At 40.7% G+C, this 19,583-nt stretch overlaps 1 protein-coding gene across 3 annotated transcripts in view; it reads left to right on the top strand.

The window, feature by feature from the left end:
• Positions 1-911: 911 nt before the first annotated feature.
• The window catches only part of PPM1A (protein phosphatase, Mg2+/Mn2+ dependent 1A), a 40,598-nt gene continuing 21,926 nt past the window's right edge, over positions 912-19,583 (top strand). Inside the window, exons 1-2 of one of the 3 annotated variants that reach the window (XM_032875266.1) lie at positions 4,046-4,464; positions 5,169-5,258. Coding sequence is in view for 1 of the 3 variants with exons in the window: in XM_032875264.1 (XP_032731155.1) it covers positions 954-990 (37 nt within the window). In the remaining 2 variants the exon portion in view is untranslated. Of the gene's footprint in view, positions 991-4,045; positions 4,465-5,168; positions 5,259-19,583 lie in introns of those variants that run through there. The other 2 variants (XM_032875264.1, XM_032875265.1) reach the window with 2 other exon arrangements.

The following is a 19,583-nucleotide window of genomic DNA, read 5'->3' as shown; positions in this document are numbered from 1 at the left end:
CTTGTCTGAACACCTGTTTCAAGTCATGTCCACAATCTATGTCCTTCATAGCACTAATCATAATCTTTTTTTTTAAGTTTATTTTATTTTAAAGATTTTATTTATTTGATGGAGAGAGAAACAGCAAGAGAGGAAACACAAATAAGGGGAGTGGGGGAGGGAGAAGCAGGCTTTCCACTGAGCTGGGAGCCCAATGGGGCTCCATCCCAGGACTCTGGGATCATGATCTGAGCTGAAGGCAGACGCTTAACCAACTGAGACACCCAGGCGGCCCGCACCGATCATAATCTTAATTTCCTTATTTGTTTGCTTCTTCGTCTATATCCCTGATTATAATATCGGCTCCTTGAGGGTGGGACTTTTTGCCTAGTCATGTCCTTATCTACTACCAGCCTAGCATCCAATAACTATCTGCTGAACAAGTGAATTTGCCTGAAAGGCAATGCACCAACGTCGTGGGGCTGTCCATATACAGTTCTCTTGAGGTGAGACCTACTCTGAAGACTCCCTAGGACTTGGCCTGTGGTGTTCAGGGTGACCCACATTTCTCTTAAAAGGTCCAGGAGGAGTCACAGGGACAATACAAGACTGCTAGTTCCCTGCTCCACCTGAGAGAGCTGCCTCAGTGATGTCACACAGGATAGGATTTTCTAATCCTTTTCATTCTGTGACAGAACTTTAAAGACCTAAGTTTCTCGGTACCCTATATGGTTGGGGGTGGGGGGGAAGGATGGAGGGAAGAGGGCCAGGGTGGGGGGCACACCCCCCACCAACAAAATTAATTTGGGGCACTATCCACTGAAATGTACTATTTCAGGAGAAAGTGGGTTATTTGGACTAAGCTAGGAAAAAGTGAGAAGAGAAGAATGGGGAAAAGAAGGACAAAGGGGACTAAGAAAGAACAGAAGAAAGGGAGAAGAGTGATAAGGAGAAAAGAGAGAAGAGGAGGACATATGAAGAGGATATTTGGGAAAAAGACACGTGGAACAGGTAGTGAAGGTGGAGGAGGCAGGCAGAGTTGAAACTCTGTTCTGCTTGGCTCTGTGACTCTTGAGTAGTGACTGACTCAGTGTGAAAGGGTGGACAGCTCAGGTGAGGGGAATTCTCCAGTACTCCCTGGAGGGGTCACTTAAATTGTTGACATTTATTTTGAGAGGCCTAAGCCAGGCTGTCTCAAGGGTGACCCTCCTGGATTGATTCACAATAGCAATTTGGTAACAAGTAATGTAACCTTCACTTTTAACTGTGATTGTCGAGGAAAAGAGGAGAGAGTACTGCTAACCAGATTAAGCTTCAGACTCCTCACCTCAGCCGCCTCCTCACGCCAGGCCTCCCAATTACTAAGCTGATAGCACACAGTTAAATTTAGGACCTGAAAGCCAATCTATAAGAAAATCCTCCTCCTCTTTGGTAATTGAAATGTAAACAGATTTCCAAAGCAGAGCATGATAGTTTTACAATATACCTGTAAGAATTACTAAAATACAATTATGAGAATACGTTCTCACTGAGGTTTCACAGAAATTTACTATGAACAACCCAAATACATGTAGGAGGCCCCCTGTAGTTCAAACAAAAAAAAATTTTAACCCTCTTTTTTCAATGTCCTTTTCTCCTTTCTAAATAGTTGGGTTTTGTCTACAGCATAACATTTTGGGAACATAGTACTTAATATAATAATAAGGAAGGGAATGTTATAATATCAAGCATATTTATTCAGACAATATTGATACCTTCGTCCCAAACTTGAAAATGTTACCTTATAACCCACGAATTTCTTAGTTCATACCAAAATGTCCCCGCAAACTGTATCTAGAAAAGAGAAATAGTAGGAAGGTACAGCCTTATCAGTAGTCTGTGGCACACTGTGCAGCCTCCTTAAAAGTCTCTTTATGCTCTTATTTTCTATCCTTCTGCCTTTTCTGCTATAATTGACCCAGATTCTCTTACAAGTATAGAACAGAGAGACAAAGATATGGAAGCCTAAAGGAAGGAAGCAGAAAGATAAGCTAGTCCTTCTAGTTTTCTATTGTCCTCTACTGTCATTGGCTACCCAGGCTCTGCTTTGGGAATAAGAAAGTTTGCTTTCCAGGGGCACTTCAAATAGTGGTTGCCACATGGGCTTTTTAATTGCACAATTGTAATGAGTCCACCAGCATGCTAATCATGCTGTTACTTGTCTTAAGTATTAAGGATTTCAATACGGCACAGTTTCAAAGATCTTTGATCTAATTTCCCCCATTTTGGCAAGCATAGGGAGAAGTAATTAGGAAATGTGTCCTCAGATGATACTGGGATCAAGTGCATAAATGAATTTTATTTTCACGTTGTATACCTGGAAAAGATCCATCTTCCTCTTACTCTAAGAAATTCTAACACCATAGATATTGGGTAGAGTGATTTTTGGGTTTCTTGAAGAATTGGCCAGCCAGTGACTGTTTGGTGAAACTATTTTATCCTGTTGTCAGATTCCAGGCCTAAATGTGAAAGGAACAGAATCTTCCCAAAAAAGTCATGCAGAAAAAATTGGAGATGGCTTTCACAGCTTCAAAAACAGCTAAGTGCTCGCTGAATGACAGAAAGAATAAACAGATTGCTTTTGATCTAAGAGTTGGGGCAACAAAGTGCTTTTAGGATATACAAAGTAACAGGGTATAAATTGCTACAGTGAGTTCCTGAGATTAAAATAGAGAGGCCTCATCGCAAGTTTACCTCTTTACTGGCCAGAACCCAACTTGACTAATATTTTCAGGTGTTCTTTTTAAATTACTTGCCTCCTACACTGAACTATTTGGGTTTTTCTTTATATATACGCGACCATTTTTTTAAAACACGGATTTTTCTTTTAAATTTCTTTTGCAGCCCGTGCGGTATAGGTCAAATCCGTGAACAGGTTAAGTCTCTGACGAGAGGAAAAGACACTCCAGCCAATGGGAAATCGTGCTGGTGATGTACTGCTCCCAGTTCAGATTCATTGGCCGCCTAGGGTTGTCATTCTATCCCGGCGTCTGCAAACAGCGTGGGTCGGTTTTCTGTAGTCCAGCTAGCTAAACTGGATTTTGGCCGCCTGCATATGCAGTTTCAATTAGGTTCACTTGATTTCTAACTCTTAATAGAAGCAGCTGTTACGTTTCTGATTATTCTCAAGAAAAATCTTGCGTTCCTTAAACCTTGCAGGAGGTCGTTGGAGGGCCCCTGTGACAGAATCACGTGACTAACATGTGCAAATAAATACAATGTGGAATCCCATGAGCTACGAATGGACAACGTGCCAGAAACTCAGAACATGTGCCCCGTGCGTGTATCAGTTGCACTCGCGTATGGGTGGGTGGTGGTAGGGTGTTGCTGCCCTTCGGGACGAGAGGTGTGTGGTAGGGGCACCTGCGTGAAGCTCCCGGGGTCGCTGGCTAGGGTGGCTCCAGAGGCCTGGGGCCCCGGAAGAGAGGGGGTCTGGCGGATGCCTGGTGCAACAGTGCGTTCTAGCCGCGGCAACCGGGCGGCAACTAGGCCGCAGCTGCGTCCGAGAGAGGTCGAAAGCACGGGGCCGGTCCTCCAGGTTCTGAGAACTGCGTCTTTGCAGGGAGTGGGGTGTGTATTTAAGACAAGTGGAAGCGCCGGAGCGGGAGGAGCCGACGCCCTAGGGGGAGCTCCCGAGTCCCGGCTCGACAGACTGCGGGGTTTGGAGAAGCTCTCGATGTCCGGGCCTCCTTACACTTACGCACCCTGTCCAGCCCCCCGGCCGGGGGCATAAAAGCTCCAGTCCCGGTTCCGATCCGGGATTCGGATGCTCCCTTCGGCCTCGGCCTTGGGCCGAGGGGGCTGCGGCGAGAGAAGCTGGGTAGGGCAGTGATGTCATCTGCGGCTGCCCCTCCCCCGCCTGCTGGCCCTCGCCGCAGTTCCTGCCCAACGACATCCGGGTCTCTGCAGCTGCTCCGCCGCGCCGCAGCTGTAGCGGCCGCCCAGCCCGCGGGGCGGGGCGGACAGAAGAGTCGGGGAGGGGCCGCACGGCGCCTTCGTGAGCGCGCCTGCGCGGGGACGCGCTCGAGGCGGCGGCGGCGCTAGGGGCGGGAGCGCGCGCGGGAGCGAGGGAGCAGTGGTCTCGGCGCCGGCCGGGCCCGCAGCTCCGGGTGCTCGGGCGGCTGCAGCGCCGGAACGGGTGGTTGGGGAGGGGGGGTGGGGGGGCGCCAGGCAGGTGGGGCGCGAAAGCGATGAGTCTTCGGCTCTTCCTCCTCCTCCTCCGGGACCCGCTCTCCGCCTCCCGCTCCAACGCCCGGATGATCTGAGCCGCGAGGGCGCCGAGAGCCGGGGCCCGGACGCAGCCCGGCTCCTCCCCTCCTCCGCCCCCTCCCCCGGCCTGACCTGGCCGGCAGCCGCCGCGGTGACCCCCTTCCAGCCCCCTCCCCGGCCGCCGTCGCCGCCGCTGCCTTGGCCGACCAGGGACCTGCCCGCCCGCGGCTGCTCCGGGTAAGCGCGACGCTCGGGCCGAGGGCGGGCGGGCGGGCGGGCGGGCCTGCGCGGCGGCGGTGGCGGCCAGGCCTGGGCCTGGGGCCTGTAAACAAGCCGGGCGTCTGCCCGGGCGCTCCCGGGAGGAGACACGACAACTCCACCCCCTGGCCCGGCCTCCTCCCCGAAGCCGGGCGGCGGGCCGCAAGGGGTTAACGCTCAGCGAGGGCGGTGGCGGCGGGGAGGCGGGGGCGGGGTGTTGGTGGCGGCGGCGGCGCGGGGAGGGGGCGCGACCCTCCCGCCGCCGACGCCCGGCGAGTGTGTGTGGCCGTGGCGCGGGCGAGGGCCCCAGGGCAGCCTGGCCCGAGAACGGCGGGCGGAACTTTTCCCGAGCGAGGAGTGGGGCGTCGCGGCGCCCCCTCCCGCAGGGCCGCCCAGGGCTCCAACCCCTGGGACGGAGGCCTGGAGGAAGAAGGGGGTAGGCTTCCTTTGGACCGGACTTGGCCTCGAGGCTCCAAATTCTGGAGGATTTGCTTCAGGGTCTGAGCTGAGAGTGAGGCTCCTTAAGAACTCAAGTCGGTGATACCTGCAGTTCATTCATTATTAAGGCATCGAACAAATCCATTGAAGTAAATCACACTGATTTCTTGTATTTTAACTGTGTGAATTGTGTGATGAAGTTCTTAGAGTTCGGTGGTTGAGGTATGGTTCTGTTGTGCTTGTAGATTTAAATATTCTCTTGAAAGACAAGCTGGCTGTGGAGAGCCTTCTACCAACCGCAGTTTAGATACGTTTTGAAAATTTCATCACCTGAGGTATTTTTCCTTCTCCCTTCTCAAGCGCCGCATGGTACTTACAAATCCACAAAGGTCATACTTAAGTTGTCCAAGCCAAGAAATACATGCGCCGCCCCCATCCCCACCCCTGAATTTTCTGCAAGTTGCACTAATGAGCGTAATGAATTTTATGAAGGGATTGAAAGAGTGATGGGAGGTGTAAAAATCAATGGGATATAGGTATTACTTTTCCAGAGTAGGTGATTTTGACATTATTGAAAGAAATTAAAAATTTCAAAAATTGTTCTGGAGGAAGAGGCTTAATCTTTTCAGACTTGCATGGTGGAATTTTAAACACAATCAGTTTTTAGATGCAAAGAGCTCTGAAAAGTAAGGGGGTATTTATTTATTTAAATGGTACTCTGCTGAGCCATAGGGGTTCCAGAGCTCATAGGTGTTCAGCAGGGCTTACTCCCCAATTCCTCTTCAACTGGAACAATTTCACTATTACAACTTTTATATTTTTTACATACTGGGTCTTTTACAAATACTGTATTTCTGTAACACTTTACAGATTAGAAAATTGATTAGGAAGGTGGTGACCCACCCCACTGCCTATTTTCTAATCATAGATGTTACCCTTGATTTAATGTTTCTTTGTCAGTAAATAAGTTGAAGCACAAAGTAACATTCCTTGCCTGATGTTGTAGTTCTGTTCTTATGTGTGACTCTTGTATATCTGAATAAACATTGAATCATGTAGAGATGATTACTTTTAAGCTGCAAGTTGCTGCAGTGACACATTATTGAAACTGTAATGAGAAGTGCACATGGAAGTTACTGAAGACGTTTTTGATTTGATATCATTTTTCACATTAGTGAAGTAATTTGTTAGGGAGAAGTATATAAGAGCAGGAAGCTTGGCTAGCTACCTCAGTATATATTTGCAAAGTAACAGGCTTGAATGCTAGTCATTAAAATGTCTTTTTTAGGGGCACCTGAGTGGCTCAGTTGGTTAAGCTTCTGACTCTTGCTCTCAACTCAGGTCTTGATCCCAGGGTTGTGAGTTCAAGCCCCTCCTTGGAGGCTATGCTGGGCATGGAGCCTGCTTTAAAAAAGTGTTATTTTCTTTTTTGGTGGAAATTTACATAAATTTCTTTAGACATTCTTTTTTTTTTTTTTTTTTTTTTTAACACAGGTTGTATCTTTTTATATTTCGGTTTGAAGAGCTAGAGTGATGACCATAATTACAGTATAACCTGTTGAAGGGAACATTGTACTCGGAGATAAGAATTGTTTAGTCATGGCTGTGCTCCAAAATAGCTGTGTCCATGGACAAGTCCTTTTTAACTGTTTGAGTCTCAGTTTACAAATCAGTAAAGCATAGTGGTATACTGTATTATCAAATGCATGTCCAGTTACTAAATTTTCTTACTCAGTTAACACTGTCTATTCAGTATGCCTTGACCAAATGCCTAGTATATGTCAGGCACTTAGATGTTTCAGCTAAATCTGCATGTTATTTAAAAGTAAGTGTCTTCCTTAAAAGAATTTTAAGGTGATAATTGATCTTTAGGGATGATACTCCTGTAGATAGGCTTTATTGATTTTTCTGTTGGGATTGGGAAGTCTAGAAAAACTCTTGGGAGGAAGAAGGATGGGGATTCCACAAGAAATAAAGGGTGGATGAAACTGCAGGTTTGAACAAGCACAGGACCCTTCGTAGTTTGATGTGAAGGGCATTATAAGAACACATTATGAAGAAGTTTCTGTGAGTTCAAGCTGGGTCTTGCTTATCTTGACTTGTTAATAAACCTTTGTCTGAAAATTTGTTTCCTAATGCCTAATTTTTTTCAAAGAACTCTATAGCAACATCATGTTGTTACATGGTAAACATTGCTAAGCAGTTACCAAAAACTTAAAACAGTCTTTGAATTTGTTCACATTATGCTTACACTATTTATTATAGTAGCTAATAGAATGTGTAGCTGATTTTGGCTCAGCTGTGAATGCTGATTTATTTAATAATTTAAAACTGAAGACTGACATATGTCCACAGGGAGCTTGTTGTCCCTGAAATGCTCACCCATGAGAGCTGAATTAATTTCTTAAAGTGTAAGTCTGTGATAATTAGAGGGTGATATTTTGATGACCTCCCCCCCATGATTATCTAACTCTTGCCTGGGCACCTCACTCTTGAGTGGTACTGTAAAATAATCTACGGATTACTTTCCATCCTTAGATCAAAGAAGGGAGGCAGCCAAGTAAGAAAGTCGGCTGAAGTGGAGTCCTATAAGAGTTAAACAAGAAGTGGGGCTCCTGGGTGGCTATGTCAGTTAAGGGTCTGCCTTCTGCTCAGGTCTTAATCCCAGGGTCCCAGGATAGAGTCCTACATGGGGCTCCCTGCTCAGTGGGGAGCCTGCTTCTCTCTCTCCCACTCCCCTGCTTGTGTTCCCTCTCTCACTGTGTCTCTCTCTGTCAAATAAATAAATAAAATCTTAAAAAAAGTTAAGATAAAACAAGGTGTGGCCTGTGAAATATGTGGACCTTGGGTGAGGGGAAGGTGTGAGGCAACTAGGTAAAATTTGCACCCTCCTGTACCTTTGGTGGTAACTTTATGCCAGAATGTGTTCCTTCATTTCGAATAATGTTGGTGACAAATTTTTAAAATTCAGTTGCTTCATTTATTATTGCACTGTTAGCCAAGAAATTCCCTGAATTTCTAGCAGGGATTACTAACCACCCTTATTTACATAAAAGAAGCTTGGGTTAAATTTATATAAAAATCAAAAGGTTGATTATATTCTTCTTTTGCTTTCTTTTTTTTTTTTAAGGTTTTATTTATTTATCTGACAGCGAGGGATCACAAGTAGGCAGAGAGGCAGGCAGAGAGAAGGGGAAGCAGGCTCCCTGCTGAGCGGAGAGCCCCCCCAGGGCTTGATCCCGAGCCCAAAGGCAGAGGCCTAACCCACTGAGCCACCCAGGAGCCCCTCTTTTGCTCTCAAATGTACTTCATATTACACAAGTAACAATTTCATATTTTATTGAATCTACAGAATTTATTCCTTGATGATTTTGACCTTTGCATGTCCTAGCTATCTCTGTACTACCTAGATAATCTCTTTACCTAGCTTGTCTTTTGCTGAGGCAGGTAGGAGGAGCTAGAGAAAGGAAACGATTAAGAGAGGTGAGCTTCTGAATACCTTTATCTAAAATGTAATAGACTTTAGAATTTTTTTTAAAAACTGAGAGAAAAGTGCTAGATCTTAATGTGTATTAGTAAAGTAGACTACTGATACTGTGTTTACGAAATTAGAGGTGTCTTAAACATTCCTTGAATAATAAGGGAGGGAGCTTGAGTTTTTATAATTCTAAATATGTTTATTTGGAATCCATTGACCAAGTTTATGTACTATTCGTATTTAGGATCTGGATTGAAAGAATTTTTGTAGGTGATATGATTTGAATTAAAATCCTATGAGAACAAACTACTTCTAGATACAGAATAAAGATATAGTGAAAGTGTATTTTTTTTTTAAGGTTTTATTTACTTTTTCGACAGAGCAAGAGAGGGAACACAAGCAGGGGGAATGTGAGAGGGAAAAGCGGCTTCCCACGGAGCAGGGAGCCGGTATGGGGATCGATCTCAGGATGCTGGGATCATGACCAGAGCCCAAGGCAGACACTTAACAACAGAGCCACCTAGGCGCCCCAAAGTCACAGTGTATTAACCATTTGTCAGGCTTTAATTTTCCCCACAACCCTCTAAAGTATATGATGTTATTTCTCTTTTACAAGTGAAGAAATATAGACTCAGAGAATCTAAGTTAACATGCCAAGATCAGAACTGTGTAGATATGAAGTTATTTTCAAAATATTCCTGAGTGAATTTTTCCCAAATAGATTATCTTTCTTGTTCCTAGGAATCAAAAAATTGAGAATCTGAATGTTAACACTAAGATTCAGATTCCTAGAATTAAAAGACACCTTATAAATTTATGTATAAATTAAGTCTTTATATATAATTTATGTATAAATTAAGCCTTCCAATGTTTCAGTCTCTTCTGAAACATTCCAAAAAGATTTAAGAAGTTCCTGGAGTTCATTTTCTCATTCCCTAAAGTTTCCGAAGTCAGCAGAGCTAAACAGTTTTATGTCTTCAACTATCATTGTTTAAATTGAGGAATGAAATCAATATTAAATTCTCAGATGGTTGATGTCCTTAATGAAGGACTAAGAGTAATGTTCTAAGTACATACATTAAAGGCTTTAGAGAGGAGGTGATAAAATTTCCTAGTGGGGTGATTTTGGACAAGCTCCTCGATTTCGCTAAGCCTCATATTTATCTGTCTTATGGGAAAGCCTTTCTCATAAGGTATTCTTTTTTTTTTTTTTTTTAGATTTTATTTATTTATTGGAAACCGCATGAGAGGGGGAAGGATGAGAGAGAGAAGCAGACTCCCTGCTGAGTAGGGAGACCTTTGCAGGACTAGATCTTGAAACTCCAGGATCATGACCTGGGCCAAAGGCAGTTGCTTAATCAACTGAGCACCCAGGCGCCCCTTATAAGGTATTCTTGAAGATTAAGTGAAATGATTGTGTAAAATACTTGATGTTTTCTACCATGAAGAAAGTACTAAATAAATAGTAGCTGCTTTTGAGTTTGTGAAATCTTGAGATACAGGAATAGAAACAACAGAGTGTGTGTCTTTGAGTACAGTTTTAGCAGTGAGCCTGGAAATCATACTGTAAGAGATTGGGTAGAGACTTTAGAAGTTACAAAGGTTGTAGGCATATAGAATTTATAAATAAAAGTTAAACGTTAAGAGGTAGTGGAAGAGAAAGTTGAATTTGAGCAGCTTTATTTGACTGTATGAAGCTAGAGAGGTGATTGGTTTGTAGTTAATTGTTAGGTGGGAAGAGATGGTTAAATAGAGGATAAAGAGTAATAAAAGCAAAGGTGAATGTTCAGACTAGAATGATGAGTAAGTGAAGAAAGACAAGGGTTGGTATTTTGAAGAGAAGTTACAGTTTGTGATTAGAAATGGGCAGGAAGATACTGTTATGGAAAAAAGGGAAGAGAAAGTAAGAAAACTAAATTGTAATTAATTCAGATCTTATAAAAAATAGTCTTCATATAGAAAGTATTAAGGCTTTACAGGTGGGTCCTGTGTTACTTAAGTTTGAAAAATTGTATTAGAATAGTACAGATCTTAGTCACTTCATACCCAGACCATTGGTTTTAGCACTCCAGCTGGTCTTTCCACTTTTATTTTGTACTGCATCTCCCTTCCCCATTCAATAAACCATCACAGACTCCTTCTAAAAAACTGTATCATATTATTTCTCTGCTTGATATACTTGTGATTCCCTTTTCATCTAGGATAAAGTTTAGAATACTTTGCTGGGGTTTTGACACTTTCCGTAATTGAACTTGAAGATTGATCTATTTCTTGCTCTCTTTTTTTTTTAAGATTTTATTTATTTGACAGAGTTCACAAGCAGGCAGAGACAGGCAGAAAGAGGGGGGGAAGCAGGCTCCCCGCCGAGCAGAGAGCCCAACTTGGGGCTTGATCCCAGGACCCTGAGATCATGACCTGAGCCAAAGGCAGAGGCTTAACCCACTGAGCCACCCAGGTGCCCCTCTCTCTTTTTTAAAAGATTTGTTTATTTGCTTTGGGGAGAGTGAGGAGAGTGTATGCGGGGAGGGGCGGAGGGAGAGGATTTCAAGCGGGGCGGGGGTGGGGGGGGAGCCAGAGGTGGGACTTAGTCTTGGGACCCATTAGATCAGGACCTGAACCAAATCACAAGTTAGATTCTTAGCCAGCCGAGCCACCCAGGTATCCCAGGACAGATCAATTTCAACCAAACCAGTACATTTTGCCATCTCTGGGACATACCTTGTCCTATCTCAGTGGATTGTTGTTCATGCTAATTGGTAAGTTGGAATTCTTGGCCTTCTTTTTCTAGCTTTTGCTTTCCCCTCTATCAAAGCTCATTTATAATATTTTTTCTTTCACAATACCTTCTCTGATCATTGTGTTTCATCTGTACTTCTATGGCAGTATCTATTGTATTACTTGTATGGCTTTAGTTGTATGCTTTATTGCTAGGTATTTGTGTTCTAATTATAACTGTGTGTTCAACTTATAAAATTCTGAAGGGGAAGATACAGTAGCTTTTTATTATCCTCAAAACTTACCACAGTGCCTTGTGGATAGTAGATACTCAGATATTTTGTAAATATTAGACAAAATCTACCTGCAAGTGGAAGTGATTGTTGTAGGAAGTGGTAGAAAAAGTTCAGAGCTTTCGGGTAGCAGACATTTCTGACTTTTCTTCCCGTATATTATTTTGGCTGAACCTGGATATTTAAGTGTGAAGATTAATACATATCAGAAATGTGGCAGAGTTCTTTTTTTTTTTTTTTTTTTTTTTTTAAAGATTTTATTTATTCATTTGACAGAGAGAGAGATCACAAGCAGGCAGGGAGGCAGGCAGAGAGAGAGGAGGAAGCAGGCCCTCCGCGGAGCAGAGAGCCCGACGCAGGGCTCGATCCCAGGACCCTGGGATCATGACCTGAGCCGAAGGCAGAGGCTTTAACCCACTGAGCCACCCAGGCGCCCCAGAAATGTGGCAGAGTTCTTAATGCTGGTATAGAAAATTAGGTTGATTGATTCTAGACCTAAAGGTTTCACTTTAATTTCCAGTGTTTTCACTTTGAGGGTTAATAGGACATTCCATAGACTTTCATCTCTTTCCAGAGTTATGTTCGCAGATACTGTGAACTAGACAACCTTTTAAATGGGAGTTGTGGAGTCACAGAAATGAGACGTTGTATTAGTTAAAGAAGGGAGATATGCTCACCTGATTTCATTTGAACCAAAACAAGTATCTAATATATGAGTAGTCCATGTTCATATAAACCTTAAAGCTAAATTTTAAGCCATATCAAATTGTTAAAAATGATTCCAGTATTTGGAAAATGCATGGTAATATTGACTTTTTAAATGGATAGTTTTATATGAGCAGTCTGGTTGCTGAGATCCATTTATTGGAGTATGATACTAATGAGGCCAGAATCATAAATTTGATTCTTTGTGCACCTTTTAAGTTTTTCTAGCCTTAATGTTAGCTATTAACAATGACAGCTAACATTGAGCAGTAGGCCAGGTATTATTGTAGAAAAATTTTAATTACTGTCTCCTTAAATCTTCCTATCTCTATATATGAGATAGATAATATTACTACTTGGATCTTAGCAGATGAGGAAATTGAGACAAAAGTTAAGTTACTTGTCTGAAGCTTCACAGCTGGTAATAGAAAGTGAACTCCAGTCCTTGCATTTTTCATTGTTATTATATATATGGAACACTGCAGTTTTATTGCTCCTGCTGAGAGAAACTATTGGCAGTTATGATGGTTTAGAAAATCTTTGGTTTTGAAGGTTATGACTACATTTCCATTGTACCCTGTGAGTGAATCTTGTGATGGAGTTGAGGTCTGAGGTGGAAGGGTATACTAAATTTGAAAAGTATAGTGTTATGTGTTATGTCCGTTCACTTTAGAACTTTTTACCAAGAACTATTAAATTTTGTAATATCAGAAAAATATAAGATATGGGCATAATGCAGCTATTACCACAAGTCATAGACAGTTTTGCCTTAAGGCTTATTCGTTACTTTGCAACCCACTGACAACTGCTTTCATCGGTCCTTTATTCAAATTATATTCTTAGTGAATTTAAGATGGTCTTAAATACAGGCTACCTAATTCGGCTTAAAGTAGAATTTATACTATAAATGGAATACTTCAATATTAAGATTTATTAAAAATAAAGTGCTTGAAAGCAAGGATAGGGTTTTATTTGTTTTTAGTAGCTCATTGTTTAATCTTATAGTCTCCTTACTTATTTTCTGATGAACACATGACAAAGAAAATTGAATGTGAACCAGAAGTATAGCAAATTATGAGAGCATAGGTCGTGGGTAATCTATTTTATATTTAACCTAGTTCTTTTTACTCATCTGTAATATGACCATTCGGGCAGGAATATAGATAAATGGGGTTTTTTTGGTGTGTATTTTGTTTTGAATCAGGCTGTATGTAGCTTAGTTATTTTGTTTAAAGAATATGTTATTCAAAATCTATTGTGGTATTTTTAAGACTGTAATTCATTACTGATTTTGAATAAATGCCTTGGCTTCCCCCCCCTTTTCTTAGCACTTCTCCTTTTCTTTAGCATGAGTGGTAGAAAATTGCATTTAATTTGATATTATGTCTACAGAAGTTACAGCTTCCTTTACCAAATTCCAAAAATGAAAATATTAATTATAAGGATAAGCAAGGAGTGGCTCTTCGTTGTTTTTGTTGTTGTTGTTGTTTTTGTTTTGCAAACAATTACAAAACTTACCAGGCTTTAGAAAACTATCTCTGTAGTATGTTATCATGCTTCAGAATATAAATAGATGGTAAATAAAATTTTCACTTTTTGTAAAGCAGTAGATTATTATCCTTGCTGAGAGTAAGGCTGTTCTGGATGTTAGGGGCTGATCTTAGAAGTGGCAGGTTTTTTCTGCTATCAGCAGAAACTTTCTGCTTAACACCCTCTGTTACTCCATATCTCATCTTCATTTTTCTCTGTGTAAATGCTTCCTGACGGTATAAGCAAGCACTATAACAACTAGTCAGCCATCTGGTGTGATCTTGTACTAGTTTGCTATAGTCGGTAGAATAAGGAGCTCCTTAAGTGCTTATGGGATCAATTCATTTTATATATAGTAAAACTCCCAGACTAAGTTAAAGATATTTTTGTCTAAAATACATTGAAAGTGGGTTTCCTAGCTCTCAGAAATTATTCCTAAATTACTTTATACCTTGCTTCCCATACAGAAAACACTTTAAGAAATTTACCCATTCGTGACTATTGATTGGATGATCAGATGAATAAATAAATAGCTCAGGAAAAGAAAATGTATAGGCTCTAACTTCTAGTCAAAACTACATCTTTCTCTTTTGTCATCTCTAATATATCTTATGTGGCATTTTTCAGTAATGAGAGTGTCAACTAATGATGTCAAGAAACTTTTAAGTCATTAATGAGCACAATCTGAAAATCAGATTTTTAATTGGTAAGCTGCATATTTGCTTTAGAGTCCAATGTTTTCTTACTAGAAATCAATTATATTTCTGTAGAGATCTTAAATATTAGAACTATGCATTCTGTAGAATAACAAAATGGAAATGGTAGGTTAGAGTTAGTCTGCAGATCCTCTTCTATGGGAATACTTTTTCCTGGGTAGAAAAGAATTCCTGAGTCTGTTGACAAGAGAGAAGTCATGATGATGGCTATCATTTCCTTTGTCCTACTATCATTCCTTTGTCCTACTCTCCATACGCAAAGTAGTATGAATAGAAAAGACATGATTCCTTCCCTCATGAATCTGAAAATCTAAAATTGGAAGAATTCACAGGGTCTTACATACTGTGATAAGGGTGAAATACAGGATTCTGCGAGCTTATGACTAATGGTAGATCTATTTCCTGAGACAGGGAGCTGGGTAGGAGAAGTAGCACGGAATTGAGAAACTCATTTTAGGTCATGTCATTTGAGATGTGGCTAATCAAGTACAGGAGGTATATATATATATATATATATATATATACACACACATGTGTGTATGTGTATACATATATATATATATATTTTTTTTTTTTTTTTTCGCTTACTTTCCCAGTACCCTTTTCCATATACACAAAGCATCTCATCAAAACTTGTGGACTCATTTAATGAATCTGTTTTGGAAAAATGTTAGATTGTATGGACAGAAGTCTTTCTCTTAGGGGCAAATACTTCTTGATTTTTTTTTTTTTCCTAGCAGTGACATTTCATATGTGTAAAATACTTAAAACTGCTGCATATTTTGTTTTTGAATAAACCTTTTGTCATCTTAAATATTTAATAAGTTTTATTTTCCCCCTCTTTCAGGTTACCAGCATACATTTTAAAATGTGCTGTCACGCAGGGGATTTTGTTTGTTTTAAGCAAAAGGAAAAAGAATGGACTGGCTAAGGGAGTCAGTTATTATTTTCTAGGTCAGTCTGAGTTTGAATCCTCAAATATGCAAGGTTTAAAAAATAGCAAACTGGAAATTGAATCCACTTCTTTAGACAAGTTATTCAAAACAGAAATTTGAGGGGCCCCTGGATGGCTCAATGGGTTAAAGCCTCTGCCTTCCGCTCAGGTCATGATCCCAGGGTTCTGGGATCAAGCCCTGAATCGGGCTTCTCTGCTTCCACCTTTCTCTGCCTACTTGTGATCTCTGTCTCTCAAATAAATAAATAAAAATCTTTAAAAACAAAACAAAACCAAAAGACCCCAGAAATTTGAAATAGTTAACAGATGAAGCAAATTGAGATTGTGAATACTGTAGAACATTCTTAGAAAACTTTAAAAACTAAATAGCTCTGTGCTTTCCACATCTTTTCAATGTTTTGCTCACACTGTAATGGTTAGTGATAATAGGTCAGTATCTAATTTTTACAGTCAGTAGAACCCACCAACTAAATTGAGCTTAGTAATTTTTTTTTTAATAATTTTATTTATTTGACAGAGATCACAAGTAGGCAGAGAGGCAGGCAGAGAGGGTGGCGGGGGGAGCAGGCTCCCTGCTGAGCAGAGAGCCCCATGTGGGGCTCCATCCCAGGACTCTGGGATCATGATCTGAGCTGAAGGCAGAGGCTTTAACCCACTGAGCCACCCAAACACCCCTGAGCTTAAATATTTTTCAGGCAATTATGTCCTTCTGACTTTTTTTTTTTATTAAGATTTTATTTATGTATCGACAGAGAGACGGTGAGAGAGAGCATGAGAGGGGAGAAGGTCAGAGGGAGAAACAGACTGGGGACTCGATCCCCAGACTCCGAAATCATGCATGACCTGAGCCGAAGGCAGTCACCCAACCAACTGAGCAACCCAGGCACCCTAAAGTTTAACTTTAAAAAAATTGTGCAGTACATACCTTTGTAAAAACTTAAGAAGACTGCCTTATAGAGCATGTAATTCATATCACAGTACATGTCTAGAAGATATTGATACATTAAACATGAAGGAAACATCAAAAGTGGCAAGCTCTGTCTACGCTTAGTATATGAAATTGAGACTACTGCACAAGGGACTATGGTTTGGGTAGTTGTAATTTTTTATCTAATTCAGCAAAGACTATTTTTGAATGAAGTTTTGTAGAAAAAAATGCCTTTTGTTGTGGACTTCATGGAAATACTATTTAGCATAGAAGAGCTGTATCTGACTTATTTTGGTTGGTTTGCTTGGTCATTTTTGGTTTGCTTTTTGAAATTTCATTTTTTTTTTAAAAAAAGATTTTATTTATTTATTTGACAGATAGAGATCACAAGTAGGCAGAGAGGCAGGCAGAGAGAGAGAGAGAGAGCGCGGAGGAAGCAGGCTCCCTGCTGAGCAGAGAGCCCGATGTGGGACTCGATCCCAGGACCCTGGGACCATGACCTGAGCCGAAGGCAGAGGCTTTAACCCACTGAGCCACCCAGGCGCCCCTGAAATTTCATTTTTGAGGTTTGAATTTAGGGCATTTAAATTTAGGTATTTTTTAACTCAGTAACAGTCTTTTGCATTATAATTCATTTGATTATTTGGAAGAAATATTTCATTTGAAGAGTGAAGTCAGTATTTGGTTGAAGCTACAAGGTGAAGAAATATTGGGCAGCGGAGGAAGTTTTCCAGTAATCTTTGAAAAAATTTAATATAGTATTTTATGTGTTGGACCATATATTCTGTAGTCATCTTTTAAAATCTTTTTATAGGGGCACTTGGGTGGCTCAGTCATTAAGTGTCTGCCTTTGGCTCAGGTCACGATCTCAGGGTCCTGGAATCGAGCCCCACTTTGGGCTCCCTGCTTGGTATTCCCTCTCTCACTGTGGCTCTCTCTGTCAAATAAATAAAATCTTGAAAAAAATAAAATCTTTTATGCAAAATAAAAATACAGAAAACCATAGCAGTCTTTTAAAATGACTTTATTGAGATATAACTCAACATAGTATAAAATTCATCCACTTTAAGTTTGCTGCTCAGTAATTTTTAGTGTGTTCATGGAATTGTGCAACCATTAACCACAATTTAATTTTAGAACATTTACATCACCTCCAGAGAAATCTTACACTCATTAGCAGTCATTCCCCATTCTCCTCTCCCTCAGCCCTTGTCAGCCACTCATCTACTTTCTGTCTCTATACATTTTTTTGATATTTCATATAAATGCAATCTAAATAACTTTTTGATCAGGTGATTTCTAGCCATTATAAACTTCTTGTGTATCTTATGAGATAACCAACGATGAATAATGTGCCTCCTTATATAGCTTAAATAATGGTTGTTTCCTCCTCCTCTGACCAGGAAAAATTAATTCAGTTATTGGAAGACTGTATCCAAATTTAAACCAAGAATCAGTCTCTTCACTTGTATTACAGGTTCAAAGAATATGTACCATTAGTCCTCATCCAGAAGTCCCTCAACTTCCCCTAAAGTGTTGCTCTAGTAGCTAACCTTTCAAACTCAGGCTTGCATGAGTTAACTGAAATGTTTCACCTAGCAGCTGACTTGCCTGAACTCTACCTTCTTACTCTCCTAAACCCAAGGATGAGAAAGGCAAGAACAGGAAAATAGAAGAGAATTGATCAGGTTGGGGAGGTACAAAGTTCTCTAGGTGAGAACAGGAATAGAAATGGTGTAAAATTTGCAAGGAGACTGAATTTGTGAACAGAAGAATGAAACTTGGAGGTTGCTTAGGAGAGAATAAGACCTAGAGGGAAGAAAGAAAAGGCAGAGATGTTACCATGTAGTAGAAGATAAGAATTTTTTTTCTTTAATTCTCCGTTCTGAACTTCAAATTTTAGTCACAATGTCAGTGAAGGAGGTTTGGTACCCTTGACATAGTTTCTTTCCAGAACTTTGTATAGGAATTTTAAAGCTGAACTATAAGTCATGTATTGTTTTTGGTGGGGGGGGCGGGGTTTGAAGATGGTCAGGTTTGAACCAGGGTAGCATGGGAAATCCTTATCACCTTAGAATACTTTGGAAAAATCCCACAGATTTAAATAGCAATGAGGTTTTCAAATTGGAGGGGTAGAATCCTACCTATCTATTCTGGTGCCTCCATACTCAGTGGACTACTTCAGGGATCTAGAATTAGCCAGGGGAATGAGGGATGCCGCTGCCAAAGAAAATCTAATTCAATTTGATAGATTGGGGCCTTCTGGTTGGACTAGAATTGTTAGTGGGATTTTAGGTACAATCAGTAAAAGTGCCAACTCAAAATTTGTGAGAAGGGGAATGTAAACTAATGGGAACTGTTTGTACTTGTATTTTATATCTTGGATGATAGGTTTAAAACACCATAATCAGTCCCTTATCAGAAATATTGCCTATAATATTTTGTATATAACTTTCTAAAGGAGCAGGTGATGAAGATAATTTCTTTAGAACAATGAGATTCGTTATTTAACATTTAAAATATCATGTGACTTAAGTGAATGTTTTTAGTATTGGAACCCAAGTTTACAAAATGTGTTTTTTGTTTGTTTGGTTTTTTAATAATAAGTATTTCTATTCAAAAGAACTTTATAGGGGCATTGGGGTGGCTCAGTCAGTTAAGTGTCTGCCTTCAGATCAGGTCATGATCCCAGGGTTCTGGGATCCAGCCCCGTATTGGGGGGTCTTTGCTCAGTGGGGAGCCTGCTTCTCCCTCTGCTTGCCACTCCCCCTGCTGTGTGCTCTCTCACTTTCTCTGTCTCTGTCAAATAAATAAAATCTTAAAAAAAAAAAAACTCTATATAAATCTTCATAACTTACAGGTTACTTGTATTTGGAGAAGAAATTAAAGAATAGTTGTTGATTTAACTGACTCATCTATAAACTTGAGCTTTATTATAAGAATATTTAACTAGAGAAACATGTGAAAATATTTTAGGCCTGAGGGAGATTAGAACAACATTCCAGAGGCCTTAGCCCTATGAGCTGCAAACTAATAGACCCCATAGGAAAGAAACATCTACCTCTAACCAGAGATATACAAATTTAAAGATTGTTATGATTTAGGCATATTTAGAAAATGAGATACCAGAGGAGCGTTTGTTAAATGAGATGAAGCTGTACCTTATAGAGTAAGGTGCCATTGTTTCATCGGTGTTTTCTGATTCTTTCAGTGAAATAAATAAGTAAAGAACTCTTGTACTACCAGAGCCATGTTCTAGGGAGTTGTCCTCAGCAGAGAGATTAGTTAATAGTTCTTGGACTTTCAGAAGCACTGCAAAGTCCAACTCTTAACATTTCTT

The sequence above is a fragment of the Lontra canadensis genome, unplaced genomic scaffold, assembly GCF_010015895.1.
Source record: "Lontra canadensis isolate GAN:19392208 unplaced genomic scaffold, GSC_riverotter_1.0 scaffold55, whole genome shotgun sequence".
Classification (NCBI taxonomy): Eukaryota; Metazoa; Chordata; class Mammalia; order Carnivora; family Mustelidae; genus Lontra; species Lontra canadensis.
The sequence above is the reverse complement of the archived record's forward strand: the minus strand, read 5'-3'. Positions and strand labels throughout refer to the sequence as shown.